The 16,541-nt window shown below is 42.5% G+C and overlaps 1 protein-coding gene across 1 annotated transcript; it reads left to right on the plus strand.

Moving 5' to 3' along the window:
* The first annotated feature begins 14,330 nt into the window (after positions 1 to 14,330).
* Positions 14,331 to 16,447, plus strand: K441DRAFT_643771 (acid protease). The gene is made up of 4 exons (XM_067646735.1): positions 14,331 to 14,477; positions 14,530 to 14,565; positions 14,618 to 15,093; positions 15,145 to 16,447. Exons 1-4 carry the CDS (start codon positions 14,350 to 14,352, stop codon positions 16,386 to 16,388), a joined length of 1,884 nt encoding a protein of 627 aa, XP_067499698.1. The 5' UTR covers positions 14,331 to 14,349; the 3' UTR covers positions 16,389 to 16,447.
* Positions 16,448 to 16,541: the final 94 nt, after the last annotated feature.

The raw sequence follows: 16,541 nt of genomic DNA on the forward strand, positions 1-16,541 counted from the left end.
CCTAAGACTTCTATATTGCAGAATATAGCCACGATACCTTTATAGGATTACGCCAATAGGCATATAAGATGGGAGTTATAACCCCTAGAAAAGGTAGCTTATGCCTATACCGGCGGAAATAATAGAAAAGGTATAAAACCAGAGGCTATAAAAGGCTCCTAAGCCGTATAAAAGCGTACTAACTTTAGAAGGAGACTCTTATATAGACTGCGGGGGGGTAGACTAGTACTTAGGCTAACCTATTATAAGATATCTAAAAGAACTGGTGAAACCCCCCGTTAAGGTAGTGGCAGCTAACTGCTTATAGAAAGCCCCTAGGCCTTTAGGCCTAGGTTTGGGATAAATACTAAAAAACTGGGGTAGAGGCCTAGATAAGCAGGCACGTTAAACTCTACTATATAACCACCTATCTACCAAATACTACCTAGTAGCCTGGATTGCGACCCACGGTTTTCCCTATCTTCTTTTAACGGAGTAGTGACCCTTAGAAAGGGCCTAGCTGGGGCCTAGGCATAAAAGATACCCAAATACAACATAATATCCCGCTCGCTTATTAGTATTACGGTGGTTAGAACGGATGAATCCCCCTTACGCCTTTAATAGGCCCTAGGGGGGGGAAGGCATGGCGTATATAGCAATAGTTAGATAAGAAATAGCATATAGGGGATGGCTAAAATATAGGAAACAGCAGTACGGCAATTAATTGGCAAGGCCTAGCTGGGACGTAGTAAACCCTAGCTAGGGTAAGCTAGAGAAGGAAGCAGTGGTTCCTAAGGAGTTCGAATATCCAAGGAGGATAGGACGTAGCCGTAGACCCGCAGGGCCGCCGCTACGGACGGACATGGCAAATTAGGGTTTTTCATCCTACTGAGGTGGCTTATAGGGTTTTTCCCCCCCCCCCCAGCAGCAAGGGTTTTTTCCCGTTAATATTACTTTTCCCTTATATACGGAGTAGTCTGCGTGGGGCTAGATAGTATCCGTATCAGACGTTAATTAAAGAATTATTATTATTATTATTAATTAGGTGCTTAGAAAGGCCTTAAAAGGCTTTTAGGAAGGGCTTAGGAGCCCTAGAAATAATATTCCTAATATAAATTAATAAATAGAAATGCAATTCTAGTAAAATGCCTTATTAACTCTATACTATATATATATAAAAAGGCTAAGGACCTATCTTGTCTTAGGCTATAGCCCTAATCCTTATAGTTTCCGGAGCCTATCTATTTTATATCTAATTTAACCTATTTACTCTTTAGGGCCTTTTATAGCCTACTATAAGCTTTCTTTATAGGTTACGATAATACTATAGTATTAGAGCGCTTTCTATAATTTATAAATTAAGGACCTTAGTCTTAATATTCTTTTAAAATATCTTTATAATAATTAAGGTAATCATCTAGTTCCTATATAGAGTCCTTAGTAGGCTAGCCTAGCTATTTAACTTTATATTAAAGCTTATTCTTAATAGACTTATAGCGTAGTATAGCTTTAACCTTATACCACTCGCCTACTACTTTAGGGTATTTAATTAGACCTAGACGGAAGTTCTTTTCTAGTAGTAGTCTATGCTATAGCTCTAGTAGGTTTGTGTAAAACACTAGATATATATAGGCTAGAGATAGGGGTAGCTAGAGATAGTAGGCTAACTTACTAATTCGTTTTTTTAATTTAAAAGGGACCTAGGAATTTTTATTTTAAGCTTCTTTAATAGTTAACGGGTCTTAATATTTATTAAATATAATAGAACCTTGTCGTCTACTCTAAAATACTTATTTTAGTGCTTATAGTTATACTAAAGTCTCTACTACTTTTAGGCATTTTATAGGCTCTGCTTTATATACTTTTACTACTCCTCCTATTTCTAAAGGTATCCTTATACTCTTTAATAGATATCCTTAAACTTTCCAGTAGGATCCTATAACTAATTATATAGCCTTAGCTAGTAATTATTAAGTATACTATTAAACCTAAATAGTTAAGCGCTGTTACGAAGTAAGTATAAGCGACGATAATATATAGCAAAGTAGATATTATTAAGCTATGTACATAAACTATATAATAAGATTAAGACGTTATATAAGGAAAGAAGGTAGGAAACAGAAAGAAAGAGTATATATTATGGACTTAGTTGCTTAGTTAACGCGTATACGGAGTAGAATAGGATTTAAGTAGTAGTCCTGGCAGAGCCTAGTAGGATTTAGTAGAACTTAGTAGAATATGGCAGAATGTGGCAGATTGCCGTCAGATTACCGTCTTGTAGTCGGTCTTTAGTTACTAAGTTGGTGGAAATAGGTAGATATGTATAAGGTATTATAGGGGTATCTTATAATAGACGCTATAGGCAATCTAAATTGGTGTATACTTATATAATATATATTACTTTAAATTATAAGCGTACTTTGCGTATAAAAGTAGCTTATACTAGTTATTTTACTAGTAGTTTAAATATATTTATAGGTAAGACTCTAGTTTCTAGTTCTAGCGTTTTATTTACCCGTCCGTTTATAAATAGAAAGCTATACTATAATAGTGGTCTATCTTTAAATAGAAGTATAGATCCGACTAGTACTAGTTTATAAAAACGCTGCCCCTATTAGTAAGAATAGAGTGCGGCTAATCTACTTTTAGAGTTATGGAGTAAGTATAAGCGACAATAATATATAGTAAAGTAGATATTATTAAGCTATGTATATAAACTGTATAATAAGATTAAGACGTTATATAAGGAAAGAAGGTAGGAAAATGGGAAGAAAGGGTATAGATTATAGACTTAGTTGCTTAGTTAATATATACATAGAGTAGAATAGAGTTTAGGTAGTAGTCCTAGTAGAACTTAATAGGATTTAGTAAAACTTAGTAGAACTTAGTAGAATATAGCAGAATGTGGCAAATTGCCGTTAGGTTACCGCAGATTGCTATTAAATTAATATCTTATAGTTAGTCCCTAGTTACTAAGTTAGTGGGAGTAGGTAGATGTATATAAGGTGTTACGGAGGTGTCCTATAACAGTGCCCCCCCTTTAAACTTAAGCTTCTACGAGGTAAGGTTACAGTAGTTCTGGGTAAAGTTTATAAAAGTCTTTTATGGCTTATATAAGTCCTATAGAGTTAATAGGTTCCTATAAGGGCTTAATAAAGCCTCTCTATTTCGTAAAATATATATATTAGCGTTTCCGTTTATTATACTTAATATTATTAATTCTTTTAATAAAGTACTCGTCCTTACTATTTACTTTAACTAGTAGGGGCGGGTCTTATATCTATTTGGGTAGGGCGTCTAATATAGGGGTAGTAGGGTAAAGGACTAACGTATAGAATATAGGGTGGATTTTAACCGTATTAGGGAGCTTTAGTTAATAGGTATAAGAGAAAACAACCTTCTTAACCTTATAAGGACCAGCGTTCTTCTAATTAAGTTTCTTAATAGGTCGTTTTATATTTAGATTTCTTATATTTAGCTAGATAAAGTTACTAATTTAATAGGCTGGTGCTAGGGTTTGTTTCTTATTTACTGCAGCTTTATAGATAGATTAGGCCTATATTATTTCGTTAATAAGAAACTGTTATAGTTCCTCTATTTTTTCTATAAATTTATTTACTTCTATAATTTATAAGGCGTAATAAGCGGGGTAAGGAACATTACTAAAGGGTTTAAAACCTATTTATAGATACTAGCCGTAGTTAGCCAGGAATAGGGAGACCTTTATAGTTTCTAAGATAGAATTATTTATAGTAAACTTAGCAAATATAAGCTAGCTAATCTAGTTATCTTATAAATATAACATATATATCCGGATATACTATTATATTATAGCGTTTATACGTTCTATTTAACTATCTATTTCTAGGTAATATATAGTAAATAGTAGTACTTTAATACGGAGTTAGGTAGTTAGTTCTTTTTAAAATATAGGGATAAACTAGCTATATTTATTAGAGATAATTGTTTTAGGGAGTCTGTAGAGTTTTTATATATAATCTAGGAATAGTTAGATAATAGTAGGCATTAATATATTAGGGCAGGCGATTAAGTGCCTTATCTTAAATAGTTAGTCTATAACTACTATAATATTTATATTGCCTTTACTTATAGGGAGGTTAATAATAAAGTTAATTAAGATATCCTTTTATCTTCGGTCCAGAATAGGTAGTGGCTTTAGTAGGCCGTTATATATCTTATATAAAGCTTTAGCTTTGTAGTAGATATAGTAGCTAGAGACGTATCTTTATATTATATTATATATATTTAGCTAGTAATACTCCCGTTAGAGTAGCTCTAGGGTTTTTTTTTGCCTAGGTGGCTAGCCACTAGTAGGTTATATATATATTTAAGGAGCTTAAGCTTAAGTTTATTATAGTTAAGTATAATTAGGCGGTTCTAGTAGTATAAGCGGTTCCTATAGACTTCGCATTTACTTAAAGAAATCCTTTTAGAGCGTCTAATGCTATTTTATATTAGCTTAAGCGTCTTTTAGATAAACTTATTATTTAGGTATTTGTTAGTTATAATCTATTTAATTAATTAATTAGTTATTTTAAGGACGTATACCGTAATATCTTTAGTAGAAGGGTTAAATAGTTTAGGGTGAAGTAGGGTCTAATTTTAGTAAGAGCGCGCTTCTTTTAGTGCTAGCGCGTCTTATAAGCATTAGGTTAGGGTATTAGGCTTCTAGCTTTAAACGCCTAGGCGGTATATAATTAAGAATTAAAAATAGAATAGGTATTCTAACTAGCGGGCCTAACGGTAGCTTAGCTATTTTGTAGTTATAAAGTACTATAAGTTCTTATAATCGCTAAGGACCTTAATTAAAAATTTAGCGCCTTCTAGTTTGGATTGCTATTGTTTAAAATATCTAATAATAGCTAACAATTCCTTATCGTAGATCTTGTAGTTATATTAGCTAGGCTTAGTTATTTAAGAAGTATACTATAGGGTATAATACTTTATCCTTATTATATTAAGACAGGATGCCTTTAATAACGTAGTTTGATAAGTTGGCTTTTATAACACTTAACGTAATTAGTAAGTATCCTGGCCACATAAGTATCCTAGCCACCCCACCAAAAATCGCGAAATACGTGACGCGTTACTTAACCACTACCTTAATGGCCACGCCACGACGACAAGAAGCCCTTTTTTAAGAGGGTAGACTTAATCTAGCTATTTAAGCCTATAAGTAAAGCCAATTCTTAAGTTTCTAAGCCGCTACTAGTATGTACAATATGCCCTAGAGCACAGCCCAGCTATATATTAAAGGCATTAAACTAAAACACGATTCTATTAGACTAAATCGCCATCTTATACTAGTATAAGAAGAGAGTCTTAAGCAGTAGATTCTATTAATAAATTAACGCAGTATACTACCTAGGATTGCTACCATATGGTAGATAGCTAGTTTTCTAGCTGCTTAGTATACTAGGTTAGCTACTCTATAACTAGTTAATAAAAAATAGGTATATAATTTTATTAAGCGCTATAATAACCTATAGTCTAAATATGATCGTAAGTATAACTATTAGCGTACTAAATATAAGGATCCTATACTTATTCGGGCCTAGTTTAAATACGTTTAAAATATAAAGATATAATATAAAATTCTTAATAAAGATACCTAGAATTTTAACGAGACTGGCTTTTAAATAGGTGTTATTACGACTATAAAAGTTATTACTAAAACTAACCTTGCTAGCCGTCCTAGAATAGTATAGCCAGGTAATTAAGAATGGGTTATAATTATTAAAGCTATTAATGCCCTAGGGGTTATAATTCCACTACTTATTATCTTTAAGGCAATAATATACTAGGCTGCCTAGTATAAGGACAACATTATACTATATAACTAGTTAATTGGTATTAGTAATAACGGCTAGATAATAAATAAAATTGGCCTAACCTAGCTAATAGAGGTCTTTAATAAGAATATAAAGGTTTATATAGTTAACACGCATTAGCTACTAGTACTAGATGGCTATAATAGCCATATATCGCCTAAATTTGATTAGTTTTACCTAGATTATTAAATAGTCATCTTTTATATGCTAGCGCATTTATTATATTTACTGCAGCTACTAGATATAGGCTGTTTTTTAGTCCTTAAGTAATTGTATAGATGCCTTGTTTAACAGATTATGGGCTATAGTATTAATTATATTAATAAACGCGAATTTCTGCTACTATATAGGCAGGCTAGGCAAATAGTACTGCATTAGAACAATATATAGGTAGGATTTACTGCTACTAGCCTAGTTCTATATAGCCCTAATCGCGTATTAATATAGCTGTATACCAAATATTAGACGTTGTTACCCTAATATTAGTAATTAAATATATCCTAGATAGCCGAGACACCCTATAATATTACTAAGCTATAATAGTAGACGGCCCTACTAAAGCGTTATTTTAAATAGTATATATATAGCCCACTAAGTCTAATAAAATAAGCCCTTAGCTAGCTTGTTAAGGGGTACAAAATAGCGATATTAAGCGCTATACTACTTATAAGCGAAAATAAGAAGATATATATAAAGAACCGGCGCCAAAAAAAGAAAAAGGCATAGCGGCGCACGTATATAGCTAGGGGGGGTATTCTATTAGGAGTAGAAGGGGCTTCTCGTATATAAGCTGCCTAAGAGGGAGTAGTAGAGGCAGTGGCCGAGTAACCGCAATAGGTAATACGTAAGTGTAGTATATGCAAATCAATAGAATATAATGCACGTACGTGCCCTAGACGTCAAATAAATAGCTAGTAGATAGCTACACTAAATACAATTGTTCGTGGTTAAGTAACGCGTCACGTATTTCGCGATTTTTGGTGGGGTGGCTAGGATACTTGCGTGGCCAGGATACTTACCGATCACGTTAAAGAAAAGAACTATCTAGGTAAGGACTATAGTCCTTTAAATATATAATACTGCGCCTAAGAAATATACTAAGTACGTTGGTACGTTAGTACGTTAGTACGTTAGTATATTACGTTCCCACGTTCCCACGTTCCTACGTTTTAAACTTATAACGTAACTTGGCTACCCCTTATCCTATAGCTTAATTGGTTCCAACGCCTTCCGTACTATCTTAACTAACCTATTTATATCTCTTCTTAGTAGTGCTACTACTACCGATATAAGGTCTATAATAAATAGATACCTTAACTATATATAATAGCCTAAGGGTAAATATAGAAGTAATATATTAGTAATATAGAGGATTATAAAAAAGGATTATAGATTATATCTAAATAGTTAAAGACAATAGTAAGCTAAGGCTCTATATATTAAATCCTCTACTAAAAGGTTTTACGGAACTATATTAGAATACTAAATTACCTATAATACTTATAATTAATTATAGACTAGTATAAAGGCTTAGAAGCAAAGTTGTATAAAAATCCCTATATTAGCCTAGGCAGTTACTAGTATATTTCTAGTAGGCTTCTAATAGGTCTCTTAGTAATCTTCGCGTCTTTTCTTTAGTTATATTTTTTCCCCACTAAGGTTTTTTAGGAGTTTAAAGTAGGGGTTAGATAGATAGATAATATATAGCGGTATACTAATATCTCTCTAAATCCCTTCTAGGACGAGACCTTATAATCTCCCTCTACCGTAAGGTAATAGCGATTATGGGCCGACTGCAAGAAGGGGGGGGACAATATAGGGAATATTATTGCGGTCACCTCGGGTTGCCCTTAGGACAACCCCTGGACGCCCCTCGATGGTCGCCGGTCACGTGCCGGAGGCACATATAGTCTCTACGATCCCAAAGGCCTTACCTCCTCAAGGATTCGTCTCCTCCACAATCTATCTGTTCCTACAACCGTGCCTTATAGCCCCCTGTCTACAAAGTCCCCTTATACCACTTATACCTCGGGTTAATAAGGATTTCCACCTAAAAGGCGTTACTAGTAAGGCGCTAACAACCGGAATTGACGAGAGGGTGCAATATTATATATAATATAGCTACAGCGTCGTTATTTAATACAATAGTGTAAGGGATCTTTTATCCCTTACTCGGGTGCATCGCCCAAGGGCTGCTTAGGGGCAGCCAAGGCCTAGCCAAAGGCTAGGCTTGGCACCTCCTTATAAGCACCTCGGGCTTGCAGCTCTTTCCTCCTCATCGGTTCGTCTCTGTACTAGGGTATTGCCATACCTACTCTTTACCATATCGTCCTCTTCCATCGACTCTCCTGTGACTCATGCTCGGCTTGCCTGCTTCCTACCGTACACCTAGGCAATATGCCTTACAAATAGATAGGGAAGCTAAAGAGCTCTTTACCTTATAGTATTTTTATAATAACTAGACGTTATAAAAGGGTTAAGATACGGCAGTAAAAAGGGTGATTTTTTTGGTGTATTTTGACGCTCCGTCACCATCAAAACGGCGCCCATAAGCTCTCAGACCCTTGGTGGAAAATTTCGTTGGTTAATAAGGGGCAGCAGCACGACCATGCACCGCGCATCTCCACCGAGGGTCTGATTTATGAGGTAACCGATTGCGACCTCCCCACATCCAAAGAATTGAGCAGCCGCCAATTAATATCAACAAACAAACGCTTCGATCTACCTTAGCAGGCCCAGTCAACGCCATTGTGAAATTGAAGTTGAAATACTTGAGCGTGGACATAACCGACGTTTAATCTTTACATATCGCCAAGTCCATTTCAAGTGTGAGATAGTGTCTTGCTCTAAATCGATAGCAAGGCCTTTGCAAAAAATCATCGGGCCAAAAACTATTGATCTTCCAACTTTACAACGTGATAAGATTCCGGACAATCAGTGCCGAACATTATACGGCGTGGATGATTCGAAAAATGGTTCCTTACCGCGAAATCAGATCAGGGGTGCCAGCAACGATAGCAATTTTAGAATGCAATATCCAGCAACGCACAAGCCGTGAATTTACGCATGATACCGGTTTGCTGAATGCTTTTAGAAGCATTATTTAGGAAGCCTGTTTGCACAATTTACAGACTATTCAGGGTCTGCCATTTCTGCTCCGTCAGGCTGAAGATCCTTTAGTTCCTTACTATGGGATCGGCCTTGCATTTGATTTGAGCTGGACCCACGGAATCCTTCCATATAATTGCCACGCGTGGAGAAGAGAGGGTTTCCCAAGTTAGTCATGGACCGGCTGGCTGGAAGAGTACAATGGCTTGTTCGGTCTATTGGAGCTACCTCGTACCCAGAAATCCCTTTCAAAGCCAATAACATCGCTAGAGATCTAGCCATCAACGTGTCACTCAAGGAAGGAGCAATGGTGCCAGTTTAGCAATACAAGCAGGGAACTCAAGATCTTCCCGGAGCTTGGGTTGGAACCGCCACTATTGGATTTCACAAGGTTCGTCGGTCTGGCCCATGGCCTAGTATGTATTTAAATCTTATCATAACGACACCCTTCACTAACTCATTGTAGGCGCAAACGCTCCCATACCTACCAAAGTATGCACCTCCGACACGACTCCACCGCCATCCGCCCACCGTGAGCCCCGTTGCGTCCATCGCCGCTGTCGCGCCAGTCCGTCCAGGCATCGTCGTCTCTCTCAACAGGATAAACACCGCTCCAGGACTTACGCCGGCTGACCTCACCTTCGCCTGGACTCGAACTGCTGGCCCCACAGTCACTTGGCCGGCGCCGGCGCCGACACCTCCACACCCTCCTTTACGGCACCGGCCGCGCCAGCTGCCACAAGCGTCACCTTCACTTAAGATCCCCTTGAAAGCTAATCCCACGCTTTTCTCCACCGCAACCGCAACCATCAAGATCGACCCCACCATCAAAGATGTCGTTACAATTGACTCGTTTACCTGGACATCGCAGCAAGGCGGCACGCTGTCCGTAACCGCGCACTCGAACGTAGTCGACGGCTCGAACAAGGGCATGAGCCTCGTGCTTAGCGGCAACACCACGTTGGCTATGTCCAGCTCCGGCGGCAAGTGGACGTACCAGGCGGGTGGCACGAAGAAGCCGACGGGTGTGCAGGCGAAGAGTGATCTCGGCGGCGTGAGCGCCGCGTTGACAATGACGGCAGCAAGGAGGCGGAGAGCGGCGTTGGCCGCAGGATTGTAGAAGCAGGGGAAGCAAAATGCTATGTCTACTACACCCCGAAGACATCTAGGGTGTCTAATTTCACGAGTCTAAGTCTTACTGGTTCACGACCTAGGGATTTACCGGATGAGCAAAATCTAATGTCTGTATAATTTTGTGGCGATATCTAGTCATTACGATTATCTTACTCTTATTCATCATCGACTCCTTGAAATCGTATATACAATACGTGCCATCTTCGCGTGTCTAATCTATACACGTTATTTCTCCTCTGCTAATCATAGGGCCAACATTCCCACAAACGCAGCAAGAGAAGCGGCAAACCAGCCGCCCATTGCCATCGACAGGCTTCCCACGCCTCCTGTGGGATGTGCCTGCGTGCTTGAAGCGCCCGTAGATCCCGCACCACCCAACCCACTCATGATAAGCCCGCCGAGCCCGCTGCTTGTGGCCGTCTCAACATCCGAGCTCGAGCTCGCTCCTGAAGACACTGCAATCTCGCTTACCGCTCCCGTAGTGCTAGTTGCCGGATCCGTGCTCGCCACGGCGGCCACCGAGATTGTTGCGGCAGAGTTCGTCGCACCGACAATCAGCGCCGTTTGGCCTGCTGTGTTCGTGGTGAGCTTGTATGTCGTCCCGGACACGGTGAGCGCCGGCCCGTTCACAGCCAGAGTTGTGCCCGACACGACGTACTGGCCACTAGAATTCGGCGTCACGATGGCGCCGGCAACAGTGATGCTTGGCGCGGCGGTTGGCACAAGCGCTCGAGTAGTTGAGCCAATGACAACAGATGAGCCACCTGATAGAATAGCGACGGGTGTGCCGTTGATGGTAACGGTAGAGCCCCCGGCAGAGAGAGTCGTGCCGCCTGGAAGGACGAACTGGGACGCCGGGTTCGCGGTAATGGTCGAGCCGCCAACAGTGATAACCGGAGGAGTCTGCGCGGGAGCGGGCGCGGGCGGAGTCGTGAGTGCGACTGTCTGGGAGCCAATTACAACAGACGCGCCACCGGGCATGATGGCTACAGGAGTACTATTGATAGTGACTGTTGAGCCACCTGCCTCAAGAGTTGTATCTCCTGGGAGGACGAATTGGCTTGCAGAGTTTGCAGTGATAGTTGAGCCGCCCACAGTAATAACCTGTGGGGCTTGAGAAGGTGCAGGTGCGGGCGCAGCGGTCAGGGGCACAGTCTGAGATCCGATTACGATGGCAGTACCAGAGGGTGCTAGCGAGATGCTCGTACCGCCCACGGTGATTGCGCTACCCGGAATAAGTGTTTGGGAGCCGATGGTAAATTGCGTGTTTGAGGGGTTAGCGGTGATGGTTGTGCCTCCTATAGTGATGACAGGAGGTACAGCTGCGGCAGAGCTGGCTTGAACTCCCGCGGGTGTTGAAACAGCTGGAGGTGTTAGGATGAAAGTTACCGAGCCTCCACCTGCTGCACCCGAGGACTGGGCTGGTGGTGAATTAGCAGCTGGTGAGCTACCTGCTGGTGAACCGACGCCACCGCTGGTTCCGGGACCTGGCGCCGGTGCTGCTGAGCTACCGGCAACATTTGTTTCTGGTGAACCGGCTGATGACTGATTCGGGACACTTGCCGAAGAAGCTAGAAGGGCCGTACCTGGATCCTGGCTTGATGCGGGATTCTGGCTGGGCGCTGGGTCCTGACTTGTTCCAGGATCAGCCACACTGGGTGAAGGCGAAGCAGGTGGAGGAGCCGCAGCGGAACTAGGTCGAATATCTGATACTGCTGGTATTGATGTAGCTGGCACTGCTGGTATTGATGTAGCTGGTGCTGCTGGTATTGATGTAGCTGGCGCTGCAGTAGGAGGTGCAGGTGCAGGCGAGGCGGTCGGAACCAGCACTGAACCTTGCGTAAGAGTCTTTGGAGGGTCGTAGAAACCACCGTTATAACCGGCCTCACAGCTGACCCATGCAGGCTGTAGCGATTTCACCTTATCTGGAATGGCCATAACTGGATTACAAGGGTCACCACCTTGCATGTAATTCTGATGACTTCGTTACTTGCATTTCTTAGCAGGTTGGAAATAGAGTAGATACTTACATACCACGCGCTCGTAAAGAACTGGTATCCAGAGATTGTGGAGCAGTTTTGAGCCAAATCAGCATAGTTAAGAGACTTTGGAGCCGGTTGGCTCCACAAGGTACCCGTTTCCAGGCCGACAGAATCCGTAAAAGTACAGGATCCCGTAGAAATAAAAGGCTCCATGGTGCTTATCTCGTCTGGATTAAAAGCAATTGTAGTATTATAATATGTCTGCAGGTGTGTGAGAAAAGAAAATCTGCATGAAGGTATGAAAGTCTTACGTCTCCCACAACCCCACAGAGATCAGTGGCACCAAGTGAAGTAAATGCCATGTAAACACTTGGAGACGTACTACAAAGATACGTTAGCCTGTAACTTTTATTTCAGGCTTTTAGTGAGCGAAATGTAACTCACTATGTAAAGCCACTGTCTGGATCTACATATATAACTGTGCCGTTAGGAGGTACCGTAGCGTTTTTAGGGCTCGAGGTTGGAATAGGAGCGGCGGTACTGGTTAGATCCGGCCAATAGAAAAATTGGATCGTTTGTGCGCTCATGAAACAGCGAGAGCAACAAGGAGGTTGGGCTGTGTAAGCCTGGCCAATATTCTTAGTATCTGAATTGGTTAGTAGGTCTGTTGGAGAGGGAAAGGAGCCGCATACAGGTTCCTGTTGTGGTGGAATAGGATTCCGCTGTAATGACTGTAGAGAGACTTCCTGTCCCGTATATTCCTTGATTATAGGTCCTCGTTGTCGTATAAAGTTCGCCAGTTCCGGCCTCGTAGCTGGATACGGAACGATTCCACATGTTCTCGCAATAGGTCTTCACACAGGGATCCAAATAGTCATAGTAAAGAGTTGTTCCATATTGTGCAACTTTACAATCCGTCGTCGTGTTGTAAGAAACCCATGTTGGTGTTGGCGCATATGTAACTGGACATGATCCTGGTGATGACGTTGTGGAGTTTGCGGCCCCTGTGGTAATGGCTACAGCTGTGGAAGTCATGGCAGTCACGGAAGTCGTGGTAGCTATGATAGTTGTGGAGTTTGCGAAAGCTACGAGTATATTAGAAAGCAAGAATAGCAACATAATAGAGAAATTATTCTAGAGCTAGGGGTGATTGATAGGTGATAATGAAAAGAAATACGCGTATAACACTGATCAGCATCGGTTGAACATCACGAATTCAAAATATCATAACAGGTTAAATCAGAATCTAAGCAAAAATTCTTACCTTTCCGCCCCATGATGACATTATATCTAGGTATTACCTCTGCAATACAGGACAACGAGAGTAATGATACCAACGAATGCAAACGAAAGACGTTCATAATGGCCATGTTTCCCCCAACAACAAGTAACGACAAGGAGGAGAGAGCGACTTCAGACAGCAAAGTGAAAAGTCACCATGGGGCCTCTCGGAGCAATGCGATGCTGCGGCCATGGTTTATGACTTGGTACCTTGAAAAGGGCAGCTGAGCCGCCAACCCGGGCCACCATCCTAAGATTGTCGCAGCGGGAAGGCTTAGTGCTGACAAGTATGCATTAGCTTGAGCGCCCCGGTGGCAGGGACTAGCAATGGACGATGTTAATTGGCGTGCCTTGTTTCCAGGGACATCGAGCTTAACTATACGTGCAGGAAGGAGTACAGGGGCAGGTAGTACACCTGATACTAAAAGAAGGCTTCGTGCTTTGCCTATATGTGGCTTGGCATTGACTGGTTTAATTTTGCTTACTGAGCGCTAAACCCACATAGTCGGGAGGATTGAGATCCCGTCTTATCCTAGTGCTAATCCTTCAACACCCTCCAGCGGTACTGCGCATGGAATTGGACGTGTCCCTTGTTTCAAAACTCGCGAACACCGAAAGAGCAATTGTGAAACAGGAAATTATCAGATGGCTGGCCGTGCTTGATCCCGGTTACACTAGCCACCCTGCGCCACTAAATTTCGCAAGAGTCACGAATAGTAGCATAGTTAGCTCCCTTATTAGAACAGCTCTCCGCTGATCCTAGTATATGGGCCCGACGTAACCAGGAATTCAGCTAGGGTCTCTAGCCTAGGGTAAGCATCCTGTCACCTCCGGTGGTTAGCGCAGCCAAGTCGGCACGGGGGAAGTTTGGTTTTTTTGTTGAAGGAAGTCAGATCAATTATATATATCGCCGATTACTAAACGAGCGGGCTAACTGCCCCCAGTAGGCTACGATCGCCTCGTTCTATCCATTTTTCTGTCTCGTCACGCATGCCTCGTCTTTCTGCCCGAGGATGAAGGCCCTCGGGCATGGCGGGATTAGACTTTTGTTAGCATGTGTCCCGCTGGCGACGACCTATGCGCATACAAGAAACATTGAACGCCGCAATGGCAATACTGTCCCTGCGCCAGTTGTAGCAGGGTATGTTACTGTCCCAAAGCTTTTGAGACGTTTCGTTGTTGAGAATTCGCAGTGTATCGCAGTACTGGGAAGGGAACGACGGTCCATGGTATGCTCCCCATGGGATTAACTTCACTCAAGTTGTGCGCTTACTCTCTAAGGTCTTCTTTTGCGATCCAAGTGGGAAAGACTGCGCAGAATGTCCGCGTATTTCCGTCCACCGCGTCAACCACAACCTGGGTTGTTGAGAATGTAGGATGCCCGTCTGACGCACCCAGCAACTGCGAAGACTCTCGAGGAGGCGCTTTCAACAAAAATACCTCTCTTACCTGGGTTCCAAACTCTATTTTTGAAATCGGGATCGGGGAAAATCTAGGATTCGATGTCTTTGGGGATTTTGGATTTGATACCGTGACACTTGGGTGGTTGGGGAGTGGAGGACCAACCGTGGAGCATTCGATTGTTGCTGGAATAGGAGATACGACTTTAACATGGCTCGGTGTTTTGGCTCTCAATCCGCGTCCGACGAATTTCTCCACCTTCGTCAACAATCCGCAGGTCAGCTTCATTCAAGCTTTGAGAAATCAAAATGCGATTCCAAGTGTATCATGGTCATATACCGCTGGAGCATCCTACCGTATGTATCACTTGCTTGCTAAGATCGCCCTTATACTGAGTTTAATGTCAGGATTCAACAAAGTCTTCGGCAGCCTTGTCATCGGCGGTTATGATACATCCCGTTTCACCTACAGCAATATGACCTTTCCTTTCTATGAAGACATCTCACGAGATCTGCTAGTCGGAATACAAAAGATAACATCGGACGCCACAACCACTCCCTTACTTTCAGATGGTGTCTTCGCGTTTATAGACTCTACGATACCCTACATCTACTTACCATTAGAAACCTGTCAAGAATTCGAAAAAGCCTTTGGCCTTATCTGGAACTCTACCAGAGAGCTCTACCTCGTAAATAGTACTCTGCATTCATCCCTCCTCAAAACCAACCCTAATATCACCTTCACCCTGGGCACGACCGCATCAGGTGGCGATACAGTAGATATAATCCTCCCTTACGCAGCATTTGACCTGAACGTTTCCTGGCCCTACGTTTCCGACACCTCATACTACTACCCACTCAAGCGCGCAACAAATTCGACACAATATACACTCGGCCGTGCCTTCCTCCAAGAGGCGTATCTCATCGCCGATTATGAGCGCTCTAATTTCTCCGTATTCCCATGCAAATGGGAAGCTAATGCCCAATCCACGATCGTCGCCATACCCTCTATCAACGACACTACCACTTCCAATAACACAACTACGCCCGCCACCCCGCACTCAGCAAAATCCTCAATCTCAGTCGGACTAATAGTTGGAATCGTTATCGGCGCGCTCGTCGTCATCGCCATTGCCGCTTTCCTCATCTGGTACTTCTTCCGCCGGCGCCTCTGCTGCGGCAAGCCTAGCGAACTGGACGCCGACGAGACAGCCAGGATAGCCGCAGCGGCCACGACACCCCAAGTTCAACCTCTAAAAGTCGTGCCGGGCGGTGAGCTGGACAGCACGGACATCCACGAATTGCCCGGTCATCACAAGTTCGGCGTTCTGGAAGCGCCGGGCGACGTCGAGGCGTACGCCAAGATGAGCGAGATGGAGGGCGAAGTCCCGGCGCAGATGCATAGAGGACGCGTGAGAGAGGTGTTTGAGATGGATGCGGTCATGCCGGTCATGCCGCCTGCTCATAGCACTTCGCCGTCTTCGTCGCAGCGGCAGCTTATGGAGACGCAGGATTTGCCTGCCTCAGGGCACGTCGAGGCAATGGAGATGGAGAGCAGGTTCATGCATACGGAGGAAGATGAAGTGCGACAGTCTGAGGCCGGGCCTGGGATAAGCAGGTTGCATGTTGAAGAGGGTGGACTGGACAGGTAGTATATAGTATATAGAAGTGGTGTGGGATTTTATATACCCGGTTAGCATTATGACGCATGAATCTCAAAGTAATTTGTATTTTTCAATTCGTGATATGTCCGCTGCGTTTGTCAGTGATGTGTTTGCATGAAGGGGCTGTTTCCACTCCGCTCC

The sequence above is a fragment of the Cenococcum geophilum genome, assembly GCF_001692895.1.
Source record: "Cenococcum geophilum 1.58 unplaced genomic scaffold K441scaffold_49, whole genome shotgun sequence".
NCBI classification, from domain to species: Eukaryota; Fungi; Ascomycota; class Dothideomycetes; order Gloniales; family Gloniaceae; genus Cenococcum; species Cenococcum geophilum.

Bases quoted from the DNA above. Each gene is read 5' to 3' on its own strand.
- K441DRAFT_643771 (XM_067646735.1), top strand. From the start codon at position 14,350: ATGAAGGCCCTCGGGCATGGCGGGATTAGACTTTTGTTAGCATGTGTC. The intron at 14,478-14,529 runs GTATGTTACTGT...GAGAATTCGCAG, and splicing joins CCTGCGCCAGTTGTAGCAGG to TGTATCGCAGTACTGGGAAG. The intron at 15,094-15,144 runs GTATGTATCACT...GTTTAATGTCAG, and splicing joins TACCGCTGGAGCATCCTACC to GATTCAACAAAGTCTTCGGC.